This window comes from Cibotium barometz, chromosome 18 (genome assembly GCF_041138505.1).
Source record: "Cibotium barometz isolate CiBa-2024 chromosome 18, ASM4113850v1, whole genome shotgun sequence".
Taxonomy (NCBI): domain Eukaryota; kingdom Viridiplantae; phylum Streptophyta; class Polypodiopsida; order Cyatheales; family Cibotiaceae; genus Cibotium; species Cibotium barometz.
Genome location: NC_141063.1, coordinates 2,884,475 through 2,910,756, shown reverse-complemented (window position 1 = coordinate 2,910,756; position 26,282 = coordinate 2,884,475). Strand labels below are relative to the sequence as shown.

General features: G+C 43.8%; 1 protein-coding gene across 3 annotated transcripts; it reads right to left on the bottom strand.

The window, feature by feature from the left end:
* LOC147628829 (putative GPI-anchored protein At1g61900) lies at positions 1–23,876 on the bottom strand. Of its 3 annotated transcripts, none has more exons than XM_086811987.1 (8): positions 23,138–23,876; positions 5,293–5,529; positions 4,552–5,157; positions 1,680–1,925; positions 1,523–1,540; positions 578–718; positions 442–489; positions 1–308 (listed from the first exon to the last, which is right to left on the bottom strand). In XM_086811987.1, the coding sequence occupies exons 1-8, from the start codon at positions 23,139–23,141 to the stop codon at positions 244–246; spliced, it is 1,365 nt and encodes a 454-aa protein (XP_086668113.1). In that variant the 5' UTR covers positions 23,142–23,876; the 3' UTR covers positions 1–243. The 3 variants fall into 3 exon arrangements, with proteins under 3 accessions (XP_086668113.1, XP_086668114.1, XP_086668115.1); XM_086811988.1 differs by having other exon boundaries at positions 1,523–1,537; XM_086811989.1 differs by lacking the exon at positions 23,138–23,876 and adding an exon at positions 5,722–10,825.
* Between the last annotated feature and the right edge of the window lie 2,406 nt (positions 23,877–26,282).

The window sequence follows — 26,282 nt, the reverse complement described above, 5'->3', positions numbered from 1 at the left end:
TTTCACAGGTAAAAAATTAATTATATTGCATTGGTGAAAATATTTGAATACAATTATACCTACCCTTAATGTGGCCGAGAAGCTACAGAAATTGTCTAGACTAAAACCATGTATATCATCGATACAACGAGAGATATTTTGTATTGTACAGACGATCCTAGGATCTCAAAATTCAAAGCCCTCCCAGGGGGTGCCTGACCGAACACAGCTTCAGCCACGTACATTGTGCAGTTGATTCTTCCACTAAAGCAATGCGAGAATAAAAAGCATTAATAGAATAACTTCCCCTAAAGCCACAGTTTTCCGGCCTGTACATCAAGCAAACAAGTTTGTCAGTCAAAAAACAAGCTAAATATAACTCGATCCCTCAAAAAATCACAGTTCTTTGAAATCATTTGGCCATCCAGGCATCTTTTCAAGAAACGTCTTAAGTACGCATACCCTGGAGTCCAGAAGTCTGAGAAGCTGGAAGTGCAGGCAGAGAATCCGCTGCAAATACAGATACTCAAGGTTAGATGAGCTTGACTACAACATTAACTCTCATTTCATTTCTGACAGAATTGAAGCATTTACTCACAGGAGGCACAGAGAGGGAAAGACGACTGTGAAGAAGATGAAGGCCAAGGGGCAGCAATGTTGTCATTCAAATCACAGGTGAAACTGATGCCAGATGATTTGTCCTCCACAACGTCCGATGGTATTGCAGGTAGCAAGCAACCTGGGAAACAACCCTGCAGGTCAGAACTACAGGACATTGCCCCAATGGGAAATCAATCCCACACAACCTAAAAAGCTTTAGCCTGCATGGCTTACTGTCGTCATGGCCAATGAAACCCAGCCAGTCCATCCATGCCATCTCTATTATCTTTGGATAAGAATGCTGGGCTGAGTGAGGTTTATTGATCAGTTGCGGTCTATTTATCTCCTGCTCATTGGACATTCTTTGAGGACGACTCAAGTTTGTTAAGAGTTTTTGATCAATGACTGGTGGAGATCAGCCACAAGCAATTGACACAGCCCGTTGCATATCTTTACATATCTCGCACACATTTGGCCATGGTCAAGAGTAGATGATTGCATGGCCAAGAGTAGATGATTGAAGTGTTCTTCATGGGTGGGAAGCTGAGTATAGCTATTACAGAGCCCCAAATGACCAAAGACTAGCTTCTGCCGGCAAGATCACAATTAAGTACTAATATGCCTTAATAAAATTTTAGTGATGTATCTTCAGGTTCAAAGACCCTTAAGATCCTCACATCTTTCCTCTGCGATTTTAAAACATCCATGCAGTCCTTTAAGTAAAAGCTAATAGAAGTATCATAAACTCAACTTGTAAGTTCAATAAATTATGCCACATAGAAGTGCAATGCACCCCCAAAAAAAAAAAAAAGGAAGTGCTCAAATGCAGCATTCTTTTCCCTCAAAAGGAATGGTCATTTGCACACGCGTCATGCACAAAGAGTCCACTAAACTACCAAATTCATGACTCCACAAAATCACAGATCTTGAGAGAAGAAATTACCTTGTTCACCATGGACTGCTACGAGGTTCCATGTAAATAGGTGCACATGCAAAACAAAACCATTCATCAATGCAATATTGCAAAACAAATGCGCGAAGTATCAAAATCAATAAATCTTATGTGCTCATACATTGGTAGCCAAGGAAAAAGATAGTACCTTGGAGGCTAAAATCCTTCAAATCAACTTGACAAAGATGGTACAAATTCGTCTTAACCCCTCTTTTTATCAACATTGATCCAAATAATGTGACACAATCTAAAGCTTGCACATTAGTGATTAGCATCTGCTTTTGTAACTCTGAGATGTAGCTATACAAAGACATACAGCACGTGGCATTGGATGGTGAAGATCCACCACACGAGTCTGCAACAGAAAAAGGATCTTTGAATGCCAGCGGGCAAGCTGCACAGCAGACGAGAAATGTCACACTGGAAGCTGCTAATACAAAATTTGAAATTTTTCACTTTTGCACTGAAAGAACATTTAACAAAGATATGTCCACTGTTTTCAAACACTCAGTAACAATAGATGAAATGAGGGACATCTTTGGTTCAGAGGTCCTGACTACATCCATATTGACTTGGATTAACAACTTTACGCTGAGTTAGCATGCCAAGTCAACCTCCTCTAATTTAGATGAAGAAATTGATGAAGTTGCGGACGATAATGGCTGACATACTGCCTATTATTGAACCATATGCTCCGTTATGACGTCTTACGCATCTGGTTCTTCTATGGACTGATGCTATGCATACTCGCTAGATTGACATTGTACTTGGCTTCCTGAAAATTTCTCCTTGAGCCAATCAACCCTGGAGAGAAGGGCTGATCAGAGCCATATCCTTGAGGCCAGCATCGATAATGCCAACACAAAGGCAAAGTTAGCTGTTTAAGAATGAGCCGCTCACTTTGACCACACACCAGTGCAGACAATGGCTAAATCTCCCAGCAAATCAATGGCCCTGCTGACCCTACGTTGGTCGATGGGTCTGATGCAACCCAATTCCACGGCCAATACCTCTGCAAGATTCCAACGGCCCAGATGCAGCTGTGTTGAAGGGCCTCGATATGCTAACCACATACGGTATCGATCTTCCAAAAGCCAACATTAATGCCTTACTGTGCCTGATGGGCACAATCACTCGGAGCTCAAATATGGTCGTGACCCACTCAAATTGGATGGCCGAGATCAACTGCAAACGCGATGCAGCTGCGGACGGCCCTCCTCAGCATACACAAGGTTATTGCCATGCAATAGTGGATGGCAAGAAGCACCCTTATCTAATAGTGAATCGCATGCAGTCCAGAAAAAGAAACTGTGGCAAAGAATACAAAGCGCAACCAGAAGCAGCACCGCCTGTTATACTTGGCGACGAACCATATCTCCAAATTCTCTCAGTACTTAACGATGGAGATTCAACCTTTACAAAAATGGAAAGATCCTCAAGGTTGCAGATCTTCCTAGAACGGACGGCCTGGATTCATTCTTAAGCAATGGCCGTGATCATTCTGTGATCAATGACCCTGATCCTCTGCGCTCCAACTGCAAAGGACATGCTGCCTTCCAACCGGGCAAGCAATGTTTCTGTCTAATGCTCAATTCCCAGTACCTGTTGATGCTGATAAAAGTGTTCAACTGGAAGAAACTCCAGTTTTTGCTGCACATGCAACAATGTTCAATGTTTCTGCAGGTAAGTTCGTAGCCCATACTCCTCATTATGCAAGTTTTGAACTGATCCTCTTTCTCTTTCCCTTGAGAAAAGAGGGGGAATATATAAGCGATGTTTGTCTTCAAGCTCAAGAGAAGTCTTAAGATGCTCATGCTGATTCAAATGTCAAAGTGGAACCGGTCGCACTGGTTTTAAAAAATCTGAACTTCTGACTTTCTATGTACACAAAAGTAAATTGATCCGGGCTAAACATTGTATTTAAAAACATGCACATGTACTAGCCTAGCATATTATGCACGGGTGCGACTCACCACACCCTTCACCAAAATGGGTGATGCACTCATCTTCCATTCACTAAGAGTGACAATTGACTCCACGTAGTATTCAAGTTCATGCACAACTCACATGCACTCCATATATGCACACAAAAAGAATCTGAACTTGTGACTTTCTATATACACAAAGCTCAAATTGATCCGGGCTAAACATTGTATTATAACATGCACATGTATTAGCCTTGCATATTATGCACGGGTGCGACCCTTCACCAAAATGGGTGATGCACTCATCTTCCATTCACTAAGAGTGACAATTGACACCACGTAGTATTCAAGCTCATGCATAACTCACATGCACTCCGTATATGCACTGTAATAAAACTTAAGAGCATCCTCTCTTTCCTTTTAGATGGGAGGGTGAATATTGGAATAAGTGTGAACGCTCTTCTTGAGATGCCAACCATCACACCTACATGCAACGCTTGTGACTCAACAATATATTGTAACTGTGTCCATGCAGTTAAATATACACTTGCAATCGTTCTCGTTAGTTCATCTCTCTGTGAGTCTCTCTCAATGTTTCTGTGCAATCTACTGAGCCTTCCTGGCCTTTCCTCTCATTTCTACAGTCATTGACGTGCAACTTTGATAGCACTAGTCATTCGAAAAACATACAATCAAAAGTTTTCATTGAAAATCAAAATGCAAGCACCAGCCATGTACTCATACCTACAGGGTCATTGAGGCTTAGACATCCTGTATGAGGGTAATCAGCATAACTGGGTTTTTGTTTATTTCTACTGCAATACCGAGGTCCAATTGGAAGTTTGGAAACATATGTGACCTCTGGCATGAATACTGATGCTGGGAAGGATTGACTTCCCAGCTTCACATTACTCCATCTGCTTACGATGTTTTAAGAATCAGATAGAAGCTTTTAAAACCTACCTTGAAAGCACGATTATGCCAAATCCTCTTTAATTCCCTTCAATAGGAAACTTTAAATTGACATACTAGTTTTCATGCCAATAAAAGCAAGGCTTTCTGCACTAAAACATAACTTAATCGAACGATGCTAACCTTTGTTGACTTTGCAACTGTATAAATTGCGGAAGGCAGAATTGGCACTTTCTGGTCCAAGTTGACTTGCCAACCAGGAGAGCACAACACCTTGGCAGTCATCTGCCATTTGCTGCTGTTTGTGTGCTGCCAAGCTACCATTTGCTTCAAGAGAGCTCAGCATTTCAGATGCAAGCTGTACTGCGGCAGCGTTGATAGCCTGACTGCAGACAGGTTTGCAGCATTCTTTTAAAGGATCTATAGATGTGCAAGCTGCCAACAAATCGCTCTTGCTTACTACCCGTTCAAGCTCTGTAACACTTGAGACTGGACATAAACCTCCAGTCATATTTTCCGGTTTGACAGAACACAAATCAGGAAGCGTGTCATTGGCTCCCAAATCCATGAGAAAAATTATTGCTTCTGAAAAGCAAGCTTGTGATGCTGTGTTATTTAATACAAGAGAGCCAGTGGAGGTGCTCAGCTCCCCTTGCACAATTCTCATCATGCTTCCAAACTGAGGGCAACATATAACATCCCCAACAAACTTAGCTAAAGGACCCATGCAGTCAACTGCTGTCTTTTGAATTACTTCATTCAAAGCTGAGGGGTTAAGACCGCATAGTCCTGATAAAATGAACAGACATCCAAACTATCAAAACTCACACGCATGTGGTAAAACATGTTAAAAAGAAGCATGCTTTCCTGGTGTATGCGTGGATACAAAAAGGATGAAAGAAAAATAGCATCAAGAATTCATACCAAATGCTGGTTGTGAAACAGGTCCACTTGGTACAAATGGATATAATGGAGAGGAAGGCAGTAAAGGAACTAACGAATCAGGAGCAGTGCTGGGTGCAAAGCTAGAAGGTGATGCAGCTGGGCTGTTGAAGGGAGCTCCAACATACATGATAGCTGGTTCAGGAGATAATTCCGATAAGGACATTGTGGTAGTTGCGCAGCTCAACAATGGAAGAAGCAACCACAAAAACAGCATCCCTGTATTTCATAATTTACATGCCACAAGGAAGCATGAAAGATGACTGTTAGAAAACTCCATACAGAAACTCAAAACCAGCTGCACAAGACTCCACTTTCCAACATCCAGGTTGCAAGGTTCATAATCAATGAATCTTGTTAATCCGCTTTGATATAATAAGAAAGCGCAAGAATTCACACACTTTTACTTACATCAAGCTTGTTTCTAACCATTTGCGCTTCATGACCTGCCTGCCATAGCCCATCTCCTCGCTTCTTCTTCCTCTCTTCCCTTCTTCCTCTTATCTTCTTTCCTTCTACCTCCTTAATCCTCTTTTTCTTCCTCCTTTTCTCGCTCCTCTTTCTCTTCCTTCTTTTTCTTCTTAGTTCTTTCATTTTTTTCTGAATTTCAACACGTCCCCGCTCCCATCTCTCAAAAACGTTTTACATGTCTCCCTAACAAATGTCATTTTGTGAGCCTTTTTCCAAGTGCACCCGGCAATTTGATGCCACGTGGACTTGATGTGCGGAGACCAGAAGGCATTTTGTGAGCCCTTTTCCAAGGAATGCATGGAGCCAAGGGAAGCATGTATGGGCTGTGGGCAGCCTATTTGGATGCCCAAGGTGGTCCATTCGTTCAGTTGGCTGCTCGCACCATCGCCAACACCTTCGCTTCATTCCCTGCTGCACGATTAGTTAAGCTGCTGGCTGTTTTTTGCTCTATAGCCCCCCACCTCCACTTGTGCCTCCTGCTTGCTCCCTACGCTGCATGTAGTGCACCTCCTTACTACTCTGGCATTCATTGCCCTCAAAGCTTGTAATACAAATACTCCTTGAGAAAATAATATTCTCAAAGGGGGGGGGCGTGGGGGAGAGAGGGGGGAAGGAGGCCCATTTCAGCCCTAATGCAGTGCCATATTAATTTTGAGATTTGTGTTTGTGCCTATTCATCTCGTCTTAATTGTATTAATAGTTAAGTGGAATCAAGATTTGTCCTCGATCCCGTATGTGGGAGTTTCATTGGTATCAGAACCTAGGACCTCCTCCTATCTGTGTGGAAGAAGACGGTCCTAATCTTGATTACACTAGCTATTAGTGCATTCAAGCATAATGGGCAGCCAAACAAGTAGCAAAGACATTGCCACTTCAAGAGAGCTATCCCCCCCTTCTCTTGGGAATAGCAACCAGCCTTGCTTTGTACCTGTCAATGGATCCATCTAGCTTACATTTGATCTTATACATCCACTTCGTACCAATCACATTCTTGCCTGGAAGCAAGTCACCTAGTTCCCATGTATTGTTTCTCTGAATGGAACTATACTTTTCCTGCATGGCTGTCTCCCAATGCTCATTGCCATGAGCCTCCTCATAGTGGACGGTTCCTAAGAATCAAACATGCTACCCATGCACACATAATCCACTTCATGCCTGCTAGATTCAACTCAAAGCTGGAGTGTTGATACCAGAGCACATTATCATCCATCGCTTTGTCATCAATCACTACAAGCGTGGCACCACCCATTCCCAACGTCAGTACCTTACAAAATTTCAAGATCGAGCGACACATGACACACAATTTGTCTTGACCATGACTTCTTTCAAGAGTATCCACCATTGTTTAACAAACTATCTAGAAACAAGGTGATTACCCTCAAGAAATTAAGCAAAAGGACGTGTCACGTGTATCTTGCACTTGGATGCCACATAGACTTGCAACAAGAGGCAATGTCATGTGCATCCCACACTTGGATGCCACGTGGACATGTTGCAAGACATGTGTAGACCCAAGGCCACACTTTGTGCATTTTGTGAGCCCATGTTTAGGGACAAGTCTCCAAAGTTGCCGCCAAAGCTAGTCAAATCAAGTCGTGCAAGTCTCGTTGTGCAAAGTCCAACACACTTCATATGTAACTCACTTACAAGATGTAAATACATACGGGTTTTCAAAGTGCTTACTATTTGTAAGGCACTCGACAACCTAGTTAGAGTCAATTAGGTCTAGCCCAAGGCTGAAACGCTCTACAGCAAGTTTGTCAGAAATGTCAGGTACAATGCATTCAATATAGGTACGGAAAGTACTTTAAGATAAGATACCTTAAGTACACCAACATTGTTCTAATTTGAATAGCATAAATATGGCATCTTGAAAACAATTGTATACACGTGTAATGCATGCATGCAGCATGGGAAAGTACATGTGATGCATGGATGAGGCCTAGGGGGCGCCTAAACCTTTATGAGTCCAATGAACATGACCAAAACTAGCATTAGACCATGGCTCAAATGGAGTTAAGTGTTTAGATTTTAACATGTCACCTGAAAGAGCATTTTCCATAACAGTGTTACCCGGTGTTTCAATAGCTCAAAACCAAAATTCCCAACTTCAATGTAGCTTCCCTGACACCCCTCTCCCAAATGGTCCCAGTCAACGCATCGCATGCACTCTATTGTCCCGTACTAAAGGCGGGCGGTGTTTGTCAGCAACGGACCGCCCGGGCCAGCCATGAAGCAGCAACCAGATTGGACCTCAGCGGACAGTCCCGGCAGCAGCTAAGGGTTCAGGCACAGCAGAGTCATACATGATACAGGGCCCTAGCAGTTTCCCTCTCAACTTAGCAATCCCACAGTACCAACATACCAGGAGGCTGAAAGCAGCCAACTACTCACCTATATCCACGCTACATGGCTTGTGCATCGTCCACATCATGTGTACTACATTTTGTTATGCTTTGAATAGGTCCCATCATCCATGGATCAAAAAGACTCCCTCCTCCCCCTCCGCCCCCTCTCTCTCTCTCTCTCTCTCTCTCTCCAGCGCTTGCTTTCAAGCTACTTTTAGCTACAGCTTTAGTTTTTACTGAGCTTACTCCAAACTCAATCACTCTTTGAGCAAAATCTTTGGTGAAAGTGATACTTGCTGTTAGATGACTTCTTCCAATGGTCATGTTATGTACCTAGAGGTAATCCTTGGATTAGCAAGCCTAATCTAGTAGAGTTAGGGGAGCCTAGGATTAGGAGATAGCAGGCAAATGCGATGGGCTGAGGTTCAGAATTAATAACCTAGGCTATCGGCTATCTGTAGCAAGTTAGCTATTTCGAGTAGTAGTTATCACTATATAAGTGATGTCTCGGGTTATTATTTGGTAGTCAGTTGTGTGGTGCACTTCTGATGGGTCTATGCCTAGACCAGAGTTTTTGCTCCTATTGTGGACATGGCAGATTGCAGATAGTCTTGCCGAGAGCCCCTAAGGGCAGGCATTGATGGTATGGGATGCCCATTGCCAATGCCAACTAGCATGTATCTTTGGAGTGGAATCTCAGCCCCTAGCTCAAGGGTGTATTGAAGTACTGGTCCTACTTTTGGGTGGTGAGCTTGCATGCACCCCTTTTATTTGGTTTTTTCTAAACTTGTGTTGAACTGTGTTTAAGAGATCTTGGTTTGACAAGGCCTGGGAGATTGATCTTCATACTGGTTATCATCACATCAGGATAGCCAAGGAGGATGTCTTTTAAGATAGGTTTTCGAACCAGATATGTTCATTACGAGTTTCTCATAGTACTTTTGGACACACGAATGCTCCTACATTTTAGCAAATGATGAACGATCTCTTTCGGGATTGTTTGGGGATATACATTGTGGTATTCATAGATGATATTTTAATATATAGCCGTTCCTTGGAGGAGCATTTAGAGCACCTCAGGCACGTCTTATCATCTTAGGGATTCTAATGTGCGTGAACAATTGTATGCTCCGAGTGTGAAATCTTTTGCAAAGAAATCACATCCCTAGTTCATCGGATTTCCACAGATGGGATGAGCATAGATCTTGAGTGAATCCATAAGGTTTTGGACTCACCAGTACCTCGGACTGTTAGACACGTTCATTCGTATTCAAGATTCACTGTCTTTCTTAAACAGTCAGTGAGGGAGTAATCAAACGCAACTGTTCCCCTTTCTAGCCTCCTCAAAGGACATGGACGAAAGTCTAACGCTCCTAATACCTAGAATGAGAGACTTGATTAGGCTTATTAAAGGATTAAGCTAATGGTGAGAGATACACCTGTTCTAGCTATACCGGATCCTTGCAAACCATTCGTGGTTAAGAACTAATGCCAATGATTTTGCAATAGGGGTTGCCTTATTTCTGGAGGACCGACCTATGGCTTTTGAAAGCAAGAAACTTAATGATACCCATTTCAGATAGCATACTCAGGAGAAAGGGTTGTATGCAATTATTCACGCATTGAAAATTTAGAGACACTAGTTGTATGGATCCAAATTAGTTGTGTTGACCAACCATGAGTCGATCAAGTACTTCTATGATAATCTGTGTTGGGGGGGAAGAAAGCACGATGGGTAGAGTTGATGCAAAATTTTTGGTATCGAAAGGGTACCTTGAACAGGTTGTAGATGCATTGAGGAGGTGAATCTTTTGAGTTTCACCGAGATTTAGGCTGACCTTTATGATTCTCTGAGAGAGCTATGTGAGACCAATAGATATTTTGGTAGATTTTGGCAACAGGTCTAAGCAGGGAGCTTCATTATTACAGACGAGAGTTCAAGGATCATTCCACTTATCAAGGTGGCTAGAGGTAAGTATCTTATTCAGAACAGGTTATTGTTCCAAAAAGATAGAGTTTGTGTGCTAGATACTACAAAGATTAGCGAGATGAGGGCAGAAGCCCAAGCCTATGTGGCAAAGTGTCGTCAATGTCACGTGAATAAAGCTGAGTGCCTTTGTCATGTGCATCTCGCACTTGGATGCCACGTGGATATATCTCAACAGAAGGTGCAAGACTTGGAGTGGAAATCGGTCCCATGTGAGCCCAATCCGGGACGAGTTAGCCAAGGTTCCACTCTAACCGTCCAAGGTTAGGTGTGCATTGTCCTGCACATGAAGCAATGCCAGTCTGTACAGTGAGTCTCCTTCTGAATGATGTCAAGTGTCCTGAGTGTTTGGTTTGCAACCAAATGTCATATGTAAGAAGCATGTAGGTTGCATGTAGAAGGGGGCCAGCCCTTAGAGCTACCCTAGAAAAGGGATGGTATCCCTTGAAAGGGCAAGGAGTAGGCCTTGTGCCACCCCAAGGGGCCTAAGGAGGCCCATGGCTTTGCCCACCAGCCCAATGAAGGGCTGGGCAGGCTGTCGCCATCCCAAGGGGCTTGGCCAAACAGCCGACAGGCCCCATGGCCTTCCCAGCCAGGCGGCCAGGCCTTACCCAGACTGGCAGCCAGTCGGCAGAACATCCAGTGTGAAACGCTGATTTTAAAAAAAGGCATTTACTTGCATCAGACCTGGTCGTGGGGAAAACAGCAGCGGGCCGACCCCAGTAAGAGCGAGCCGACCAGCATATTCAGGGGTGTAAATAGCCCAGGCAGATTTTACTCGAAGCATCTCATAACGCACAAAGGGCTCATTGGATTCCAAGGGCCAGGACAGCCAAGGTGAAGAGTGCGGTCAAGAACCAGATTTTTATTTGCAGAATTTGCATCCTTCTAATAAAAATCTGCGCACCTCTCTCTATGTTCTGGATTATCTTCGTTGCGAACGATTGCTGAATTTCTGAACATTGAAGTTACCGATTCTATCCACCAAGCGTCCGCACGTTACATTGGTATCGAAGCCTTCTTCAAGTGTGAAGATCCACCTAGAAAACCAAAAAAAAAAAAAAGATTTTTCTCATTTGTGTGGTTGGTTTCTATACTCTGAAGGACCACCCCTTTCCGTGTGACTCCTGTCCCTAGAAGGACGGTTGGTTTTTAGCCTCTGGAAAGTCTCCCACACACATAGTGGATGGTTAGATTGCGTTCAAGAAAGGAAGTGCATATTCCTGCTATGGCGAGCTTCGACAACAAAGAGAGAGAACAAAGAACTTCGGAGAACAAGGAGCACCACGCAGTCCATCGAGGGCAGCACACATGAGTGTGCACAACATGTTCCAAACGATGATGCGAGCAATCACAGACCAAAGCACCAAACTGGAAGAGCAAAAGGTGCAAATCTTAGCTCCTCTCTCTCATCTTTCCCACATTTCGACAACAGATCCTCTACTTAATAACCCTTGTGAGGGGTTACAACTGCAGCCAAGTTCGACCCTCGAGTTGCAAATGCAAGCACCGTGTGGCAACATCCCGTGTTGCTGCACAAGAAGACGCCATGCGACGCATGGGCACGAAAGATTTCTTGCGGTTCTAGATGCAAGAGCGACACCAATGGCTTCCTCGTGTCATCCTCCCGAGAGGATGAACTTTAGTAATTATAATGGTAAATTCGACCCCACAACCCTTTATTCTTGGTTACATCAATTTGAAGCTTATTTTACTGCAGTTAGAAAAAATTATACTGACAAAGTGATCTTGGCTAGTTGGTATTTGGAAGGTGAGGCCATTCCATGGTGGACCCAGTGGGCCCATGCCCACACCAAATTAGGTATGACACTTATGTATGGGACAAGTTTGTCCTCCATCTTAGGCGGCAGTTTCTACTGCCCCATTACCTTGAGCGACTCAAAAACGAGTTCAAGGGGGCGCGTCAAAACGCGCAGCCAATCCTAAAGTTTGCTAATAAAATTTCGAACTTATGTTTGCAATTGGGCATATCTAACAAGGACAAGAAAGGGCAATTCCACACAGAGTGATGAAATGAAGTACAATGGCGGAAAGCCCAAGACTTCCCAGCCTTCCACTCTCAAGGCACCCGCCTCGGGGGAAAAAGGCCAGAACCAGACGGGGTCTTCCCCAAGAGAGAGCACGGGAGCCTCTGGCTCCAAGAACTCGACCAATGCACCCAAGCTTACTCCACACCAAAAAGCTTCGACATATACAGATATGCAAGGCCGGTGGGAAATTGAGTGCAAAAGTGACAGCTCAGTACAAGGAGGGTAGGTGTTTCTTTTGTCACACAAAAGGACACACTTCTAAGGATTGTCCAAAGAAGACTACCACTCCACAGACTACCTTAATACAAGATGATTGGCTTTTCTACACGGACCGACTTGTTGTCATGAAGTCGTTCACGGTAGCTCTTCTCCACGACGCCCATGATGCCATCGCTGGTGGTCACCAGGGCATGAATTCGACTCTAGAGAAGCTAGAAAGGCAATATTATTGACCAAGAATGAGGTGAGATATGTTCACTCATATGCAATACTGTAACGTTTGTCAGAAAGTGTGAGCTCCTCACGAGAAGAAGATAGGATTGTTACAGTCTTTACCCATTTTAGTCTTTCATGCTATCTAAGTCCTTCCTCGTGATTTCGAGAACGGTAGACTCCTGCATTGCATGGATGCTGGCCTTTCGACTAAGAGCATTAGCGACTGGGTTATGCTTACCAGGAATGTACTCAATCATTCCTCCAAATTGTTGAAAGAGTTGACTCCACCTGGCTTGCTAATCACTCCACTCGGCACTTGGCATGATTTGAAGCCACTTAAGTGCTTGGTGGTCTGTTTTGACTGTGATGACCTGTCCATAAAGGAAAGGCTTCCAATGTTTGAGCGTTGTGATCACACCCAATGAAACCGGCCTCTGGTAGAAACCAAAGTGCGGTAGACTAGCAGTCACCTTTCCAAAAGTAGTCCAGTCAAATAACAAATAAACAGGAGCTAGAATGCTCCAAAACAAAAAGGAAAACGACACCTGTTGGCCCCAAAGCTTGGCCCCTCTTTCGGTATTTCTTTATTCAAATTCAATGGAGAGTTTAACTGAGTACAACAAAGCCAGTCAGGGAAAGTAAACCTGCATGTCCAATCTGGCAAACCTCAAGACCTCTTAGCATAGAGGATTCACATACAGATCTGTGTCCCACAAAAGCAACACACCGAGGCTTCCTCTAATCAACCAAGACAATACAACAGGGCAGCCTTGAGCAGGCATCTGGTTGTTCCATATTCATGGCTTCAAACTCAGCCTAAACACAAATCCACAGTCCAATCTCTGTTTCCACCCTTCAAACTGCTATACCCCTCCTCTCACAAAGGGCCAGAAGAAACAACTCTGTAGCAGACATAAGCAAGTGGAAAGAAAGAAAGAAAGATATGTTCAGAGTTTACCAACTGTTATGCGCAACTCTTCTCCGGAGGGATTAACCGTACCAATCTATACTAGCAGCCGCCTGCATCAGCAACTCTGCATCACACGTGTGCACTTGTCCGTACGGGTCTGTACTTGCAGCATGTGTGTACCTGTCTGTACTTTCCCCCCTTGCAGCCGCCTCAGAACAGTACTTGCAGCAATCCTTTTTATGCGCCGCCTGTACCTGATGATGCGCCGCCTGCAGCAGTACAGGACTGAACAGTCCCGCCTGTACCTGCTGGGCAGGACTGCAGTACCCGCTTGTACCTGTCCGTACAGGTATGCGCCTGCAGCCACCTGTAAGATGCACTGCCGCCTGTACGATGCGCTGCCTACACAATACTCAACCTGTAGCCACCTATACGATGCGCCTGCACCTGTCCGTACAGGTCAATACCTGGTCGCCCTGCAGCCGCCTGCGCCAGATAGCGTGCAGCTGCCGCCTGTACTAGCTATCGTACAGCAGCCTGTAGTACCAGTCTGTACGGGACTGCACCGTTCTCTTCAAGCGATCCTCCCGCTTCTTCTCCACGCAGCCAGCCTATATGTGTTCTCCCCCACACAGCCAGCCGACTAGTCCCCTTTCTCCAAAAAGCAAGAGAGAGATTGAGAGGGAGGCATGTACTCTAAAAGTAGAGTAGCCCCCCCTCCAAAATTATCCTAATGGCCCTCCCTTAAAGTTTTTAAAAACTAAGCGCCACCCAAGGTTTATAAACCTTATAAAATTTAATACCTTGGTTCCTCCCTTCACACTTGGGGTTGTCCACACACATTACTTTTGTCCGTACACCCAAGTATGTATCTTGCTCACCAACCACCATGATGTTCCACTTTCACAGGGTCATGACATACCCCCCTCTTGAAAAATGGCAAGCGTCCTCGATTGCAATCTGGTGATACAGCAAAATATCCAAAGTGAAATGTACAATATGGCAAGATCAGCGTCCCAATCTCTCTAAGCCATGCATATGTAGCAACATTCACTGCGAACCAATTGGTGTAGTAGTAGTCCAAGTTGTATACCACTATGAACCATACACAACCACATCCAATGTGACTAGTACACATATATCATAGAAATCCCATAAATAGATATACTGTCAGCTATCAGTACCTTCGGGTGAGACAAAAGCTGCACCAAGCGACCTCTAGATGTCATCTGAGCCTGTCTGTATCAAGGGAGTGGAGGTGCTACCCCCTCTTGAGCATCAGGCAATGCTCCAGACCCATGCTCTGCTGAACCTGAATGAACCATAACAAGAGTCGGCTCCAACTCAAAGGCATCGAGATAAAGCTGCAAAACCTGAGGTGAATCTGATAAGTCACCTTCCTCCATCCACTTCGCATCCATCGGTGAATAGTTCTTGAACTTCACAAGATAGCGGCGGGAAACTTTACCTCGTACCTTTCTTTCCTTATGCTCTGGAATAAGAACTTCATCAAGTTCCTCAACTGCCGGCTGAGCCTCATCTGATACATCCTCAGGCACATCCCCATGGAAAGGTCTAAGTAGACTCACATGAAATGCATTGTGTGTTGTTATAAGCAAACTCCACCAAAGGAAGATACTTTTCCCATTGTTGCTTGTGCTCTTACACATAACACTTAAGAAGATCTAACACTGTAGAATTAGCCTCTTCCGATTGACCATCTGTTTGTGGATGAAACGAAGATGAAAACTTGAGAGTTGTACCCATGTTGTCAAATAATCCTCTCCAGAATAAACTCGTCATCCGTGGATCACGATCACTGATGATAGACGAAGGCAAGCCATGATACCTGAAGATGTTCGCCATGAACAACTTCACCATATGATCAACTTTGATCGTCTTACGCACGGGAATGAAATGAGCCTGCTTACTGAACCTGGATATGATAGTCCAAATGCCATCATTCCCCGTTTGTGTTCGTGGAAGATCAAATATAAAATCCATGGCAATGCTCTCCCATGGTCTATCTGGAATAGGTAAGGGCTGAAGTAACCCTGGTGTCTTTTGACGGTCAAACTTCACCTTCTGACATACGATGCATTGCCTAACAAAAGCATCAACATCTCTTCTCAAGGTCGGCCGATAAAAGAAAGTCTCAACTACTTTTACCGTGGCATCAATACCTCTATGACCTGCATACGGTGGAGCATGACTTTCAATCATAACCTTGAGTCGTAATTGCCTGGTAACACACAGTCTACCATGCATCAACAAAAAACCATCCTTGAGAGTATAACGATCATGCCGCTGACCCTCAGACATCTGATCATAGAGCCTTCCAAAATCCTCATCATGGGCATACTGCTCTTTCATCTCATCAAGCTCATGATGATAAGCAAGTGAAACTGCTGAGACCTGTGGCTTGCGTGACAAAGCATATGCCACAACATTCTTTTTACCTTCCACATGCACAATCTGGAAGTGGAACATAGACAAAAAATTGGCCCATCGCATATGTTTCTCAGAAAGTTTAGTTTGCGGGAGGAAATATCGCAAGGTCTGATGATCTGTCTACACATTGAAATCAGTCCCAAGCAAATAGTGTTTCCATGTAGAAAGAGCATGAATTACAGCCAACGTCTCTTTCTCATAAACCTGCAAATGCTTCTCGGCATTTTGTAATATACGACTCTCATAGACTATCACATGTCCTTCCTGCATGAGAATTGCCCCAATGCTGTTTCCACATGCATCACATTGGACAACAAAAGCTTTACGGAGATCCGGTAATACCAATACGAGATCCGAAGTAAGCTTTTCTTTAAGCTTTTTAAAGGCTGTAATTTCCTGATCAGCCCATCTAAACGGAGTTGCCTTCTTTGTTAAGGCATGAAGGGACGAAGCAATCTCAGCAAAATACCGTATGTACCGCCTGTAGTAGGAACACAATCCCAAAAAGCTGCGTGCATCATGTACGGTCCTCAAATCTCGCCAATTAAGAATTGCTTCCACTTTCGAAGAATCCATACGAACTCCATGCTTAGACACAATATGCCCCAAGAAATGTATCTCTTCCAAGAAGAACTCACTCTTCTTACCATTAATGACCAGCCGATGCTTCCGGAGTTCTTCAAATACAATGGCCAAATGCTTCCTATGCTCCTCCTCAGTGTGTGAATGCACAATCATATCATCAAAGAATGTGCCCACAAACGCTCTATGAGGCCGGAAAATCGTGTCCATCATCCTATTAAATGTGGCAGGTGCATTTGTCAAACCAAAGGGCATAACTAAGAACTCATATAACCCAAAAGTGGTTCGAAATGCTGTCTTATGCACATCCTCGGGTCTAATGCGTATCTGATAATACCCGCTTTTCAAGTCTATCCGACTAAAGACTGTGGAGCCCTGTAAGTGGTCCAATATGTCAACGATCCTCGGAATAGGAAATCGATTCTTGATGGTATTCTTGTTTAGCGCCTTGTAATCTCTACACATACGCCAAGAACCATCTTTCTTTTGCACTAAGAGCACAGGTGAGCAAAAGGGTGATGAGCTAGGCTGGATCAACCCTTTATTCAACAACTCCTGTACCTGACTCGTAATTTCTTCTTGTTGGGCTGCACTAACACGGTACGGCGGTCTATTTGGTGGAGTACTCCCCGGAATTAGATCAATAGCATGATCTTCTGGCCTTTCCGGAGGAAGTTCTCCTACCAACAAAACATCACATCCATCAAGTGGCATGATGAAAAACTCCTCACTGTCCACATAACCCTGCACATGAAGCCAAAGCTTCCCAATAATAAGAGTAACGGGTTCTGCATACCCAGGACAAGCCATATTAGCCTCATACAAAGGCCCCATCTCCTCTGCACGAATCCCCAATCGGCCAACCAAATCCGGTGAAATAAAGTTGGCTCTCGCACCTGTGTCAAAGAAAATCAAGGCATTTTGATCTCTCACTTTGCCCCATGCCCTGCACAACTTAGTCTCTTCACCACCTGGCTGTTCCCCAACAAGATCAGAAACTAACCCTGCAGAAGGTTTTGGTTTCTTAGACTTGGGCTCCCCTTTAGTGTCAGAGTCCTTTTGGGACTTACGCTTGGGACAATTAACAGATATATGTCCCTCCTCTGTACAGTAAAAACATTTCCGAGCATCCATCAAAGCTTGTCTCTCCTCAGGAGTTCTCTTGGGCATTGGTAACTTCTTATACCGCTTCTCTGTAGACCCTTTTGCATCACGCGAAGCATGGCCTGACTTTTCAGATTTCTTGCTTGAGCTTCTACTTCCTTTAAATCCAGATGAGACCCCAGTGAGTAACGCATTTACTGTCATAGCATTCTCTATCATCTGCGACATATTTGTTACTCAAGTCTTTATGCAATAGTCACGCACTTCCTTGGGCAGCCCACAACAATACTTCTCCACCTGCTCAGACAAAGGCACTGCACGATAAGAAGTAACTGGGAGTAAAGCTTCTCAAAACTTCTTATTATAATCCTCAAGATTTTCACACTTTGATGCATCTAGCTTGTGCCATGCTGTCATTACATCCACCTCAAAAGTAGATGTAAGCCATACAGAAGAGAACACCTGCTTAAACTGTATCCAAGTAGATGGTGCTATGCCCTGTAAAAGAAGAATGGACCACCACTGCAATGCATTACCCTTGAGAAAAGTCATAGCTTTTCTCACCTTAGAGGATTCCGTCACCCGTGTAATTTCCACCAAAAAAAGCAACATCAAACTGCTGTAAAAAGGTAAGTGCCTTTAGCTTATCTTTGGCCCCACTGAACGTGTCAAATTTCACTACAGCTCCCCCTTCCTTATAATCCTTCGCCTTACCCATAGGCGTTAGATTATCGTAAGGAAGTGGCTTCACAAGATTGCTACCCCCGACATTCATGCCCATCATAGGATCAACATTGCCAATTCCCACACCTGGCATTCCATACATTCCAGCCATGTTTCCAAACATACCACTATGTATACCCGGCTGCATGCCCCCATACATGTTTCCTTGCATTCCGGGCTGCATGCCCCCAAACATGTTTCCTTGCATTCCGGACTGCATACCACCATACATATTCCCTTGCATACTAGGCTAAAAACTAGCTCCAAAATTTCCTGGAATTCCCATGCCTCCCTGAGGATAACCCCCAGTCATGGATTGGAACACAGAGCCACCACCAAAATAGCCTGGATGCATAGACTGCTGTGGAATAGATGGCTGTCCGAAAAAGGAACTCTGTGAGTTGGCACCAAAAGTATGTTGCATGTTCGGAAACTGTCCCAAAGATGGATCCTGTGGGAAGGCACCACTATTGCCCTGAGGTGGGTTCTTAGAACGCATTTTCTTCTTCTTCTTTTCAGGCTCAGAACGAGATCTCATAAATTGCAAACTTCTCACTTTGAGTGAGCTGCATAAACACATCCATTACACCTGCCAAACGATTTTTAAACTAAGCATCATCTTCCTCTATACTAGGCATGTCTTCTGGCTGTGTTACATCCTCATATTGTGCATCTACTGCAGCCTGTTCTCCTGCAAGAATACCCTCATATTCATTTCTCTCAAGAGAGGCCTCTTGCTCTTCCTCTTCATCATAAAAATATTCATCTTCTGTGTCTGACATGCTGCTGAATTTTTCAGCAATGACTTTCCTCGAGACAACCACGAGCTCACCCCCTTAAGAAAGTTGATGATGGGTCCCGGCAACGGAACCTTGAAACCGGCCTTTGGTAGAAACCAAAGTGCGGTAGACTAGCACTCACCTTTCCAAAAGTAGTCCAGTCAAATAACAAATGAACAGGAGCTAGAATGCTCCAGAGTGGGACTGGAGATGAGATAGGTGCTACCGATGAGATAGAGGCTGTCCGAGCACGAACATAAAGTAGTGCCCCTTCCACTCCCTTGCGGATAGCTCGTCGGGCCTGGAGGTGTGAAATCAATGGGATGCCAAGAATGCTTCTATCCCCACGAATCATGACAGGCTCAAGAAAACCTTTACAGATAGTAAAAGTGTCCTACCCCCAATCAGGAATAGGCTCATAGCAACAAAACCACTGGATTCCTAAGATCATGTCACACCCCAAAAGAGGCGAGACAATGAAATCTTATTGGAATGAGGCCTTTTGAACTTCAAAGGCAAACTGCTATGCCTTCTGAGATATGTGGGTGCAAAGACCAGGAGTAAACCCGTCTACATCCAAATGATATGGCACTAATGTGCAACTCATCTTGTTAGGAAGCCGAATGGGGAGAGATGGCATCCTCAAAACTGCCCATGTCAAACAAGACTATAAATTGTCAGCCCTTCGCAGAGCCATAAGCTCGGATGAGCCTTTTCTGTGTAGCATCGCTCTCACCCTCCTGCTTAGCATCAAATACCATGGATGGCATAGGATGCATAGAAGGTAAAAGATGAACTGCATTTGTGATAGTAGGCAGAGTTGGAGGAGCTGGAGATGCTGTGGCAACTGTGGTAGAAGGAGCTTTGGAGGCTTACTCCGCTTGCCATCTGTGGCAATCCTTCTCATCATACCCTATGGTATGACAGAAAAAGCATCTGTTTTTTGACTGGTACTTCCTTTGCTCCTCTAAAGGAAGATAGACTCCAATGATGCCTGCTTTAGCCTTTTCCTCGAGGGTTTTCTTAGGCTTGGATTCCTTATCCTTCTTACCCCCTGAACTAGAGCTATTACTGTCGTCCTTCTTAGCATCTTTAGAAGATGCATTACCTTTCCCTGGCTACGCAGCAGATTGCTGCTATTGGAGTTTGGTACTCGACTATGACAACTGCTTGGACTTGCCTCCGTTCATCTTCATTTCTTCATTTTGAGCAATAGTCAAAGCCCGGTCATATATACTAGATTCAAAGTTGCGAACTGTGAACCAGATGTTGGGATCTAATCCACGAATGAATTGATCCATCTTGGCCTGCTCAAATAACCCTACCTGTTGTGCTAAAGTTATAACCTTTCCGGAAAACTGAAGCACTGGTGAACTTCTATTGGAGTCCGTAAAACTCATCTGCCAGGCCCATCATATACTGGGGCAGGAGAGATCTGGTCTTAAGGTCATGAACAAATGTATCCCAGCTAAACGCTGTGACACCTGTGGTCTAGTCTGTATGAAGACTAGACCAATGCTGCCACCAAGTGACTGCCTCACCCGTAAGGTGGAAAGCCGCTACGTGGACTCTATCCTGAGGATCTATAATCCTAGCTAATGGAAAACGAGCAATAAATTGATGAATAAACTGATTAACTTGCTAAATGATCACACTTACCATCATACTTACTAAAATTCGGTTGACTTCAAACGACGATAGTCAATGTCGCGGGCTGCGGGCTGCTGGCACCTGAGGCTAGGAAAACTAAAGAGAGGTGTTGGTATCTAAGATGCATGGCCTCTTTTTTCCTTTGGTGCTCGAGTAACATACGTTCCTGATCGAGTTCTCGTTGGTGTTCCCGAGCAGCGAGTTCAGCCTGACGCCGATCTTCTTCCATCCTATGTTGGGCTTCCTCATAGTTCCATCTATCTGCTTCTTCTTGCTGCTTTCTTGCTTCAGCTTCTACTTTTTCTTATCTCCGTCTAGCCTCGTCTTCTCTTCTTCGTTGTTCCATCTAAAAGAAAAGGGAGATGTAGTCGGGGGTTGCTGGAGGCAGAGGAGGACGTGCTGTTGTTGCCTCGTTGCAATGGACATAGCATTTTATAGCATTGAATGCCTATTTGTTTGTCCAACAGTAAGCCGACAGCTACTGGGACGAGTCGACAAGCACACCTCAACATATACAAGCATCCATTCATAATTCAACAAATCATCAGTTCATTCATCAAACCTTGATCAAGTCAGAAGTTCACCATAAGCACGAAGTCAAGATCAACATCAGCATCATAGATCTATTCACAGATCTCATCTTCGTTGCAATCATTCGCATCATTAATATAGTTGCATTTGCATTCATCTAAATTCATCTCTATAGTAATTACGTTAATTAAGGCTGTGATTACTACAATCAACCCTCATCATGTAACAGATATAGCAACCTCTCTTGAGGGAAAAAGACCTCATCTATGTTCCCAGTTAACTATATATGTTTCTTTGACATGGATGATAAAAGCATTGTTCACATTGATGATTGCATAAACATATACCTAGATGAATCCAGGAACATGCCCACATTCACCTTATAAGAATGTGCAATTATAACCTCATGGTAGTCATCCACAAGACAATAAACCATCAACTCCATCATGCATAGTATGGACTAGATACTACGACATCCCCACTAACGTCATCAATGCCCAATAGTGGGTGTAGAACTTGGTATAAATATATGCTCCCACACACACACCCCCCACGCACACACATGTTGAATAAATATGTTGAATAAAACCTCTACCAACCTTCTCTTTGAGAAAAGAAACCCTTTCAACCTTTTGATGTTTCCAACACCCCCCCCCTTACGTTTTCATAAAAATCTCAAAAACCCTTTCCATTCAATGTTGCTCAATCCCAACCTATCACTTGAAACAATAGGTAGAAATGTACACCTACAAAACCTCTAAGTTGAGAATTGAATCAAAATCGATCCAATCTTTAGTCCATAGTGATTTTACATTTTATCTATGGCATAAGTAGCTTGCTATGCATCACACTGCACAAATATGAAACCTCACCTAAACTTTCTCAAAGATATAACTTTTTTTTTTGGGGGGGAAAAGAACCATTTTCAACCTTTTAATTTTCATAACCTCCCCTTTTTCCTAAAGTTTCCCTTAGGTTCGTAAAATCCCTGTCAATTAAAGCCGCCAACCTATCCCTTGCAACATTATGCAGATGTGTACAAACCTGGAGAACCTCTCCTTGAGAATTAAACCTTTAACCAATTGTGATTATACGTTTAAGATGTTCTGTATAGCTATGCCACAAGCTATAACAGGTTTCCCATACTGTAATTGAATAGAGTCCGATGTGCATTGTGAGGCAGGTGGCCCAAAGTCAAGCAGTAAGTGCAATCACAGCAGTTCCAAATTAAAAAAGGGACACAAAGTGTGCAGGCCATGCTGGTCCATGCCACATTTAACAATGCATAAGCTGGTAGTGAGCCTGGTGTTGACTATTACTGAGCAATGGGAGGTGGCATATAAGAATGTTTCCTTCAGAGCTCTGCCGTTGTGATCACCTTGGGCTATTCAAACGTGCTGAGTAACTTTCCCTTGTTTTGAACACAATGATGCTTTACAGTAATTTTGCATGATACAAGGGCTGGGAGGTGGCGACTATCAATGCGTCAACAGCTTGGCACAAAAAGTGAACATGTATGCTACACCACTCTTCAATTTGTGCAGAAAAATGTCATGGCAGTACGTATCACAATGGGAGTTAATGAAAGATCCTGCAGGGATGCATAAACGGGAAAAGAGACAAGATCACAGAGTTTGACTAGAAGGTATTAAACTGAGAGACTGTCTCGCAGAACACTGTGCTCGCTATAACCAGTCTCCTTGTGCGATGGCTTCAAACAGCTTGAGTTCTATAAGCAAAGTTGGGAATTTGGGATACTGCTCAAGTCATCAAGAAAACAAATGCGAGAGCGGAAAGACACGTACTCATTTTGAGCGTTTTGTTGCACGCTGTACTGAGAAATTAGGGTTTCTGCTCTGCTGCCAGCCGATGCCAGGACTCGTTCTGCAATGTTCTGTTCGCTTCTTGAGGCTCCAGCAGCCGCAGTCGGCTCACCGCATCCTGAGCCTTGAACAGCCGTGGCCCGCAACGATTTAACATTGGGGCTCTGTGCAGCCGCACGCAAACAGCACGATGCTTTGTGGAGACAGCAGCCGGAGAGAGAAAGCAGATCATTCCACAACCCGCGCTCAGGTTGGCCAGGTCCTCAAAAGGAGAAATGAAGGCTTGCGAGATGAATGCATATGTGTAGAAACCCTAGCTGCTCCCTCGTTCGCAATAGTGCGAAGGAGAAAGCAGTTTTCTCTGGCTGAGAGTAAAGGCCGATCTACCCGTCTATCTGCGGCATTTGCATTCACTCATTCATCCTGCATTTAAGCCTTCAAAATCTGCACAGAAGGCCTGTCTAGCGTCCGCTTCTCTCTTCCTGTATCACCACTCTCGCTCACACTGACTGGGTCACAACCGACAAGCTACTTCAGCCCTCCAGGTTCCATGAAGGTACACACACACACACAGCCTGCATTATTATGGAAAATCACAACCGGCACTGCTGTTCCGCTCGCCTGACAAGGCAGAGTTAAACTAGTTACCTAGCAACCGCGGCTGATTAATAATAAAGAACCCACGGGCCACGAGCTCAGCTCCTCTGAGTGTGCACTGTGCAACTTTCTAGGTAGTGGCGTATTATGGCCCATGGGCTCCGTTACCGACGCTTTGCGTTGTGTTCATGCTTTCACACGCACGCTGGAGTGTGGAGGCTGGGACCTGGGGGTTTTGCATACCAAGTGACCAACCTCACTTACTTTTTAACTCGAAAATGATCTTTTGTATGCTTGGATATTCTTCTCTTTCTTTTTTTTGGTTTTGACGTGTGGAGTGGGAGGGCCGTCTTATTTTAAAAAAAATTGGAGCTATTACTAAGTTTGTAAAAGGTAATTAGTGAAAAATTTTCAAAAATAAAAAAGATTATTGTGAGAGAACTCCAAATTTTATTCATGGGCAAATATACAATTGTAAAGCTTCACAAAACTGAAGAAAAAGACAACATAGTAAAAGTAATGTACAGAAAGTATCCTTCTTCCTTTGCAAAACTGACATTCACAAACGGAAGGTAAAGTGAACTACAAAAAGCATCCCTCTTCCTCTGTAAGATCGACATATTTACAAACGGAAGGTGATAGTGGGACGAACTCATCACCATCCACGATAGCTTTTTTGAAATTATAAGTTTTCTCACAAACGGACAGATAAGATTCATTGTAGTTCAGCTCTGCTTGGGAACTACCATCATTATCATCTACAATTATAGGATTTCTCACGAACGGACAGATAAGATTCATTGTAGTTCAGCTCTACTTGGGAACTACCATCATTATCATCTACAATAATAGGGTTGCTCTGACTCCCAGGCCGCATATCAACATCTCTTCCATTATTCCTTGGATTTTCATCTTCATCACTGTTTGCATGTTGATATAGTGGATCAAAATATCTCCCTCTACCACGAGGGATATCCGTAAAGAAAATCTCATCGATTTCCATGCATTGTGTCAAGTGAGGCACTTTCATTACCTTCCAAATCGCTGTTGACCTCCTTCTACTCATCTCGTTCCCTGTTTTCAATATTATCCAATGACGCAGCAAGGTAGTACTTGCCTGTGCATACCAGTTTCAGAAGTGTGCTTTTTCAAGTGATGCACCTAGCTTGTTAGATACATAGTTGTCCTTAAAAACATAGGCCCTCTCAAAAAAATTTACAGGGGACAAGCAAACTTTATTTTTAAGATATGCATGTCTGTATAGTGCATAAAGTTGTCTGCCTCTAGTTATTTCTTCTACAGATACATTGTGCGAGAAGAATTTGAGGTGTGCTTTGTGGAGGTCTTTCATGTAGTAACCGACAATGCCTTCGAATGTGTGCATTCGAATGTGTCGTAGTCCTCTACACATGACTATGGCACCTTTTGGTTTACAAAAGTCCCATCCCAGGTATCGTCTTATCGTTTTGCCAATGCTAATGTGTGAAGAAGCTATCATAGTTATCACCATCTGGAAATGGAGATGATTTAGAGTACCTCCTTTTTCAAGGGCAAACAAACCTTTGAGGCATTCCATCCTAAAACGAATTCTTCTATTGGTTCCCAGGAGCAAACATTGATGTCTCTGTTTCCTATAGCAACAATTACAGAGACTTCAAACAATTTAGTTTTTTCCTCAGCTGGGAATCTAGGGATTTTGTGAACAGAAGGTTCAAATTCTATGTTCTTATCATTGGGCAAAGGACCTATAGAAGGTGCCACTATTAGCTTTTTGCCTTTCTTTGTAGCTTCAGACGAACCTACAAAATAAAGTATGTGCAAATGTACTAATAAATCATCGATTGAGCTAAAAAAAAGATAGAGGTTCATTGACTATGTTCACACCTGAGGAGCGGGCTTTCTATTTCATTGCACACAGATTGCGAACAACGAAGGAGCCTTCTAGGGACGTTATGATTATGGACGTTGCAATGGCCACAATAGAGGGATTGCCAAGGATTACACAAGGACTGAACCCAATGGCTGACATCTTCGAGCCATTGAGATCTATGCTGCAAATTCACCTCCCAATGCCATTGGCCATGCCTATAACAAGCGTATCATCGGGTTTTACACCCCCTGTCACTTCGATTCCACCGGGCTTTGGTCCCTTGCCTAACATTCCTACAAATCCTATAAGTACCAATCCTTTCCTGAATGCCCACACCTAGGACATACTGTGACTAGTCTAGGAAGGGAGGTGGCCCAAGGACTCACTGAGTCTCTTCCAATAAGAGCCCTCACATACGGCCTTAGTGACTTACAGAAATACGGCCGTACAGATTTCCAAAATTATGGGCAAATATGACGGGACAATAGACCCTATTCAATTCATTCAAATGTTTGAACAGAGATGTGAAGCCTTTGGAAATCCCAACTGCCCACTAAGGTACATGCGTTGAACTTATGCTTAGAGGGAAAAGCTAGTCGATGGTTCATCACATTGATGCCGGTGACGATCAAGACCAACTTCAAAACCTTGAAATCAGCC

Coding starts and splice junctions, on each gene's coding strand:
- LOC147628829 (XM_086811987.1), bottom strand. Junction 5,158..5,292: donor TGTTTCACAACCAGCATTTG/GTATGAATTCTT, acceptor TCATTTTATCAG/GACTATGCGGTCTTAACCCC. Junction 309..441: donor TCAGACTTCTGGACTCCAGG/GTATGCGTACTT, acceptor CTTGATGTACAG/GCCGGAAAACTGTGGCTTTA.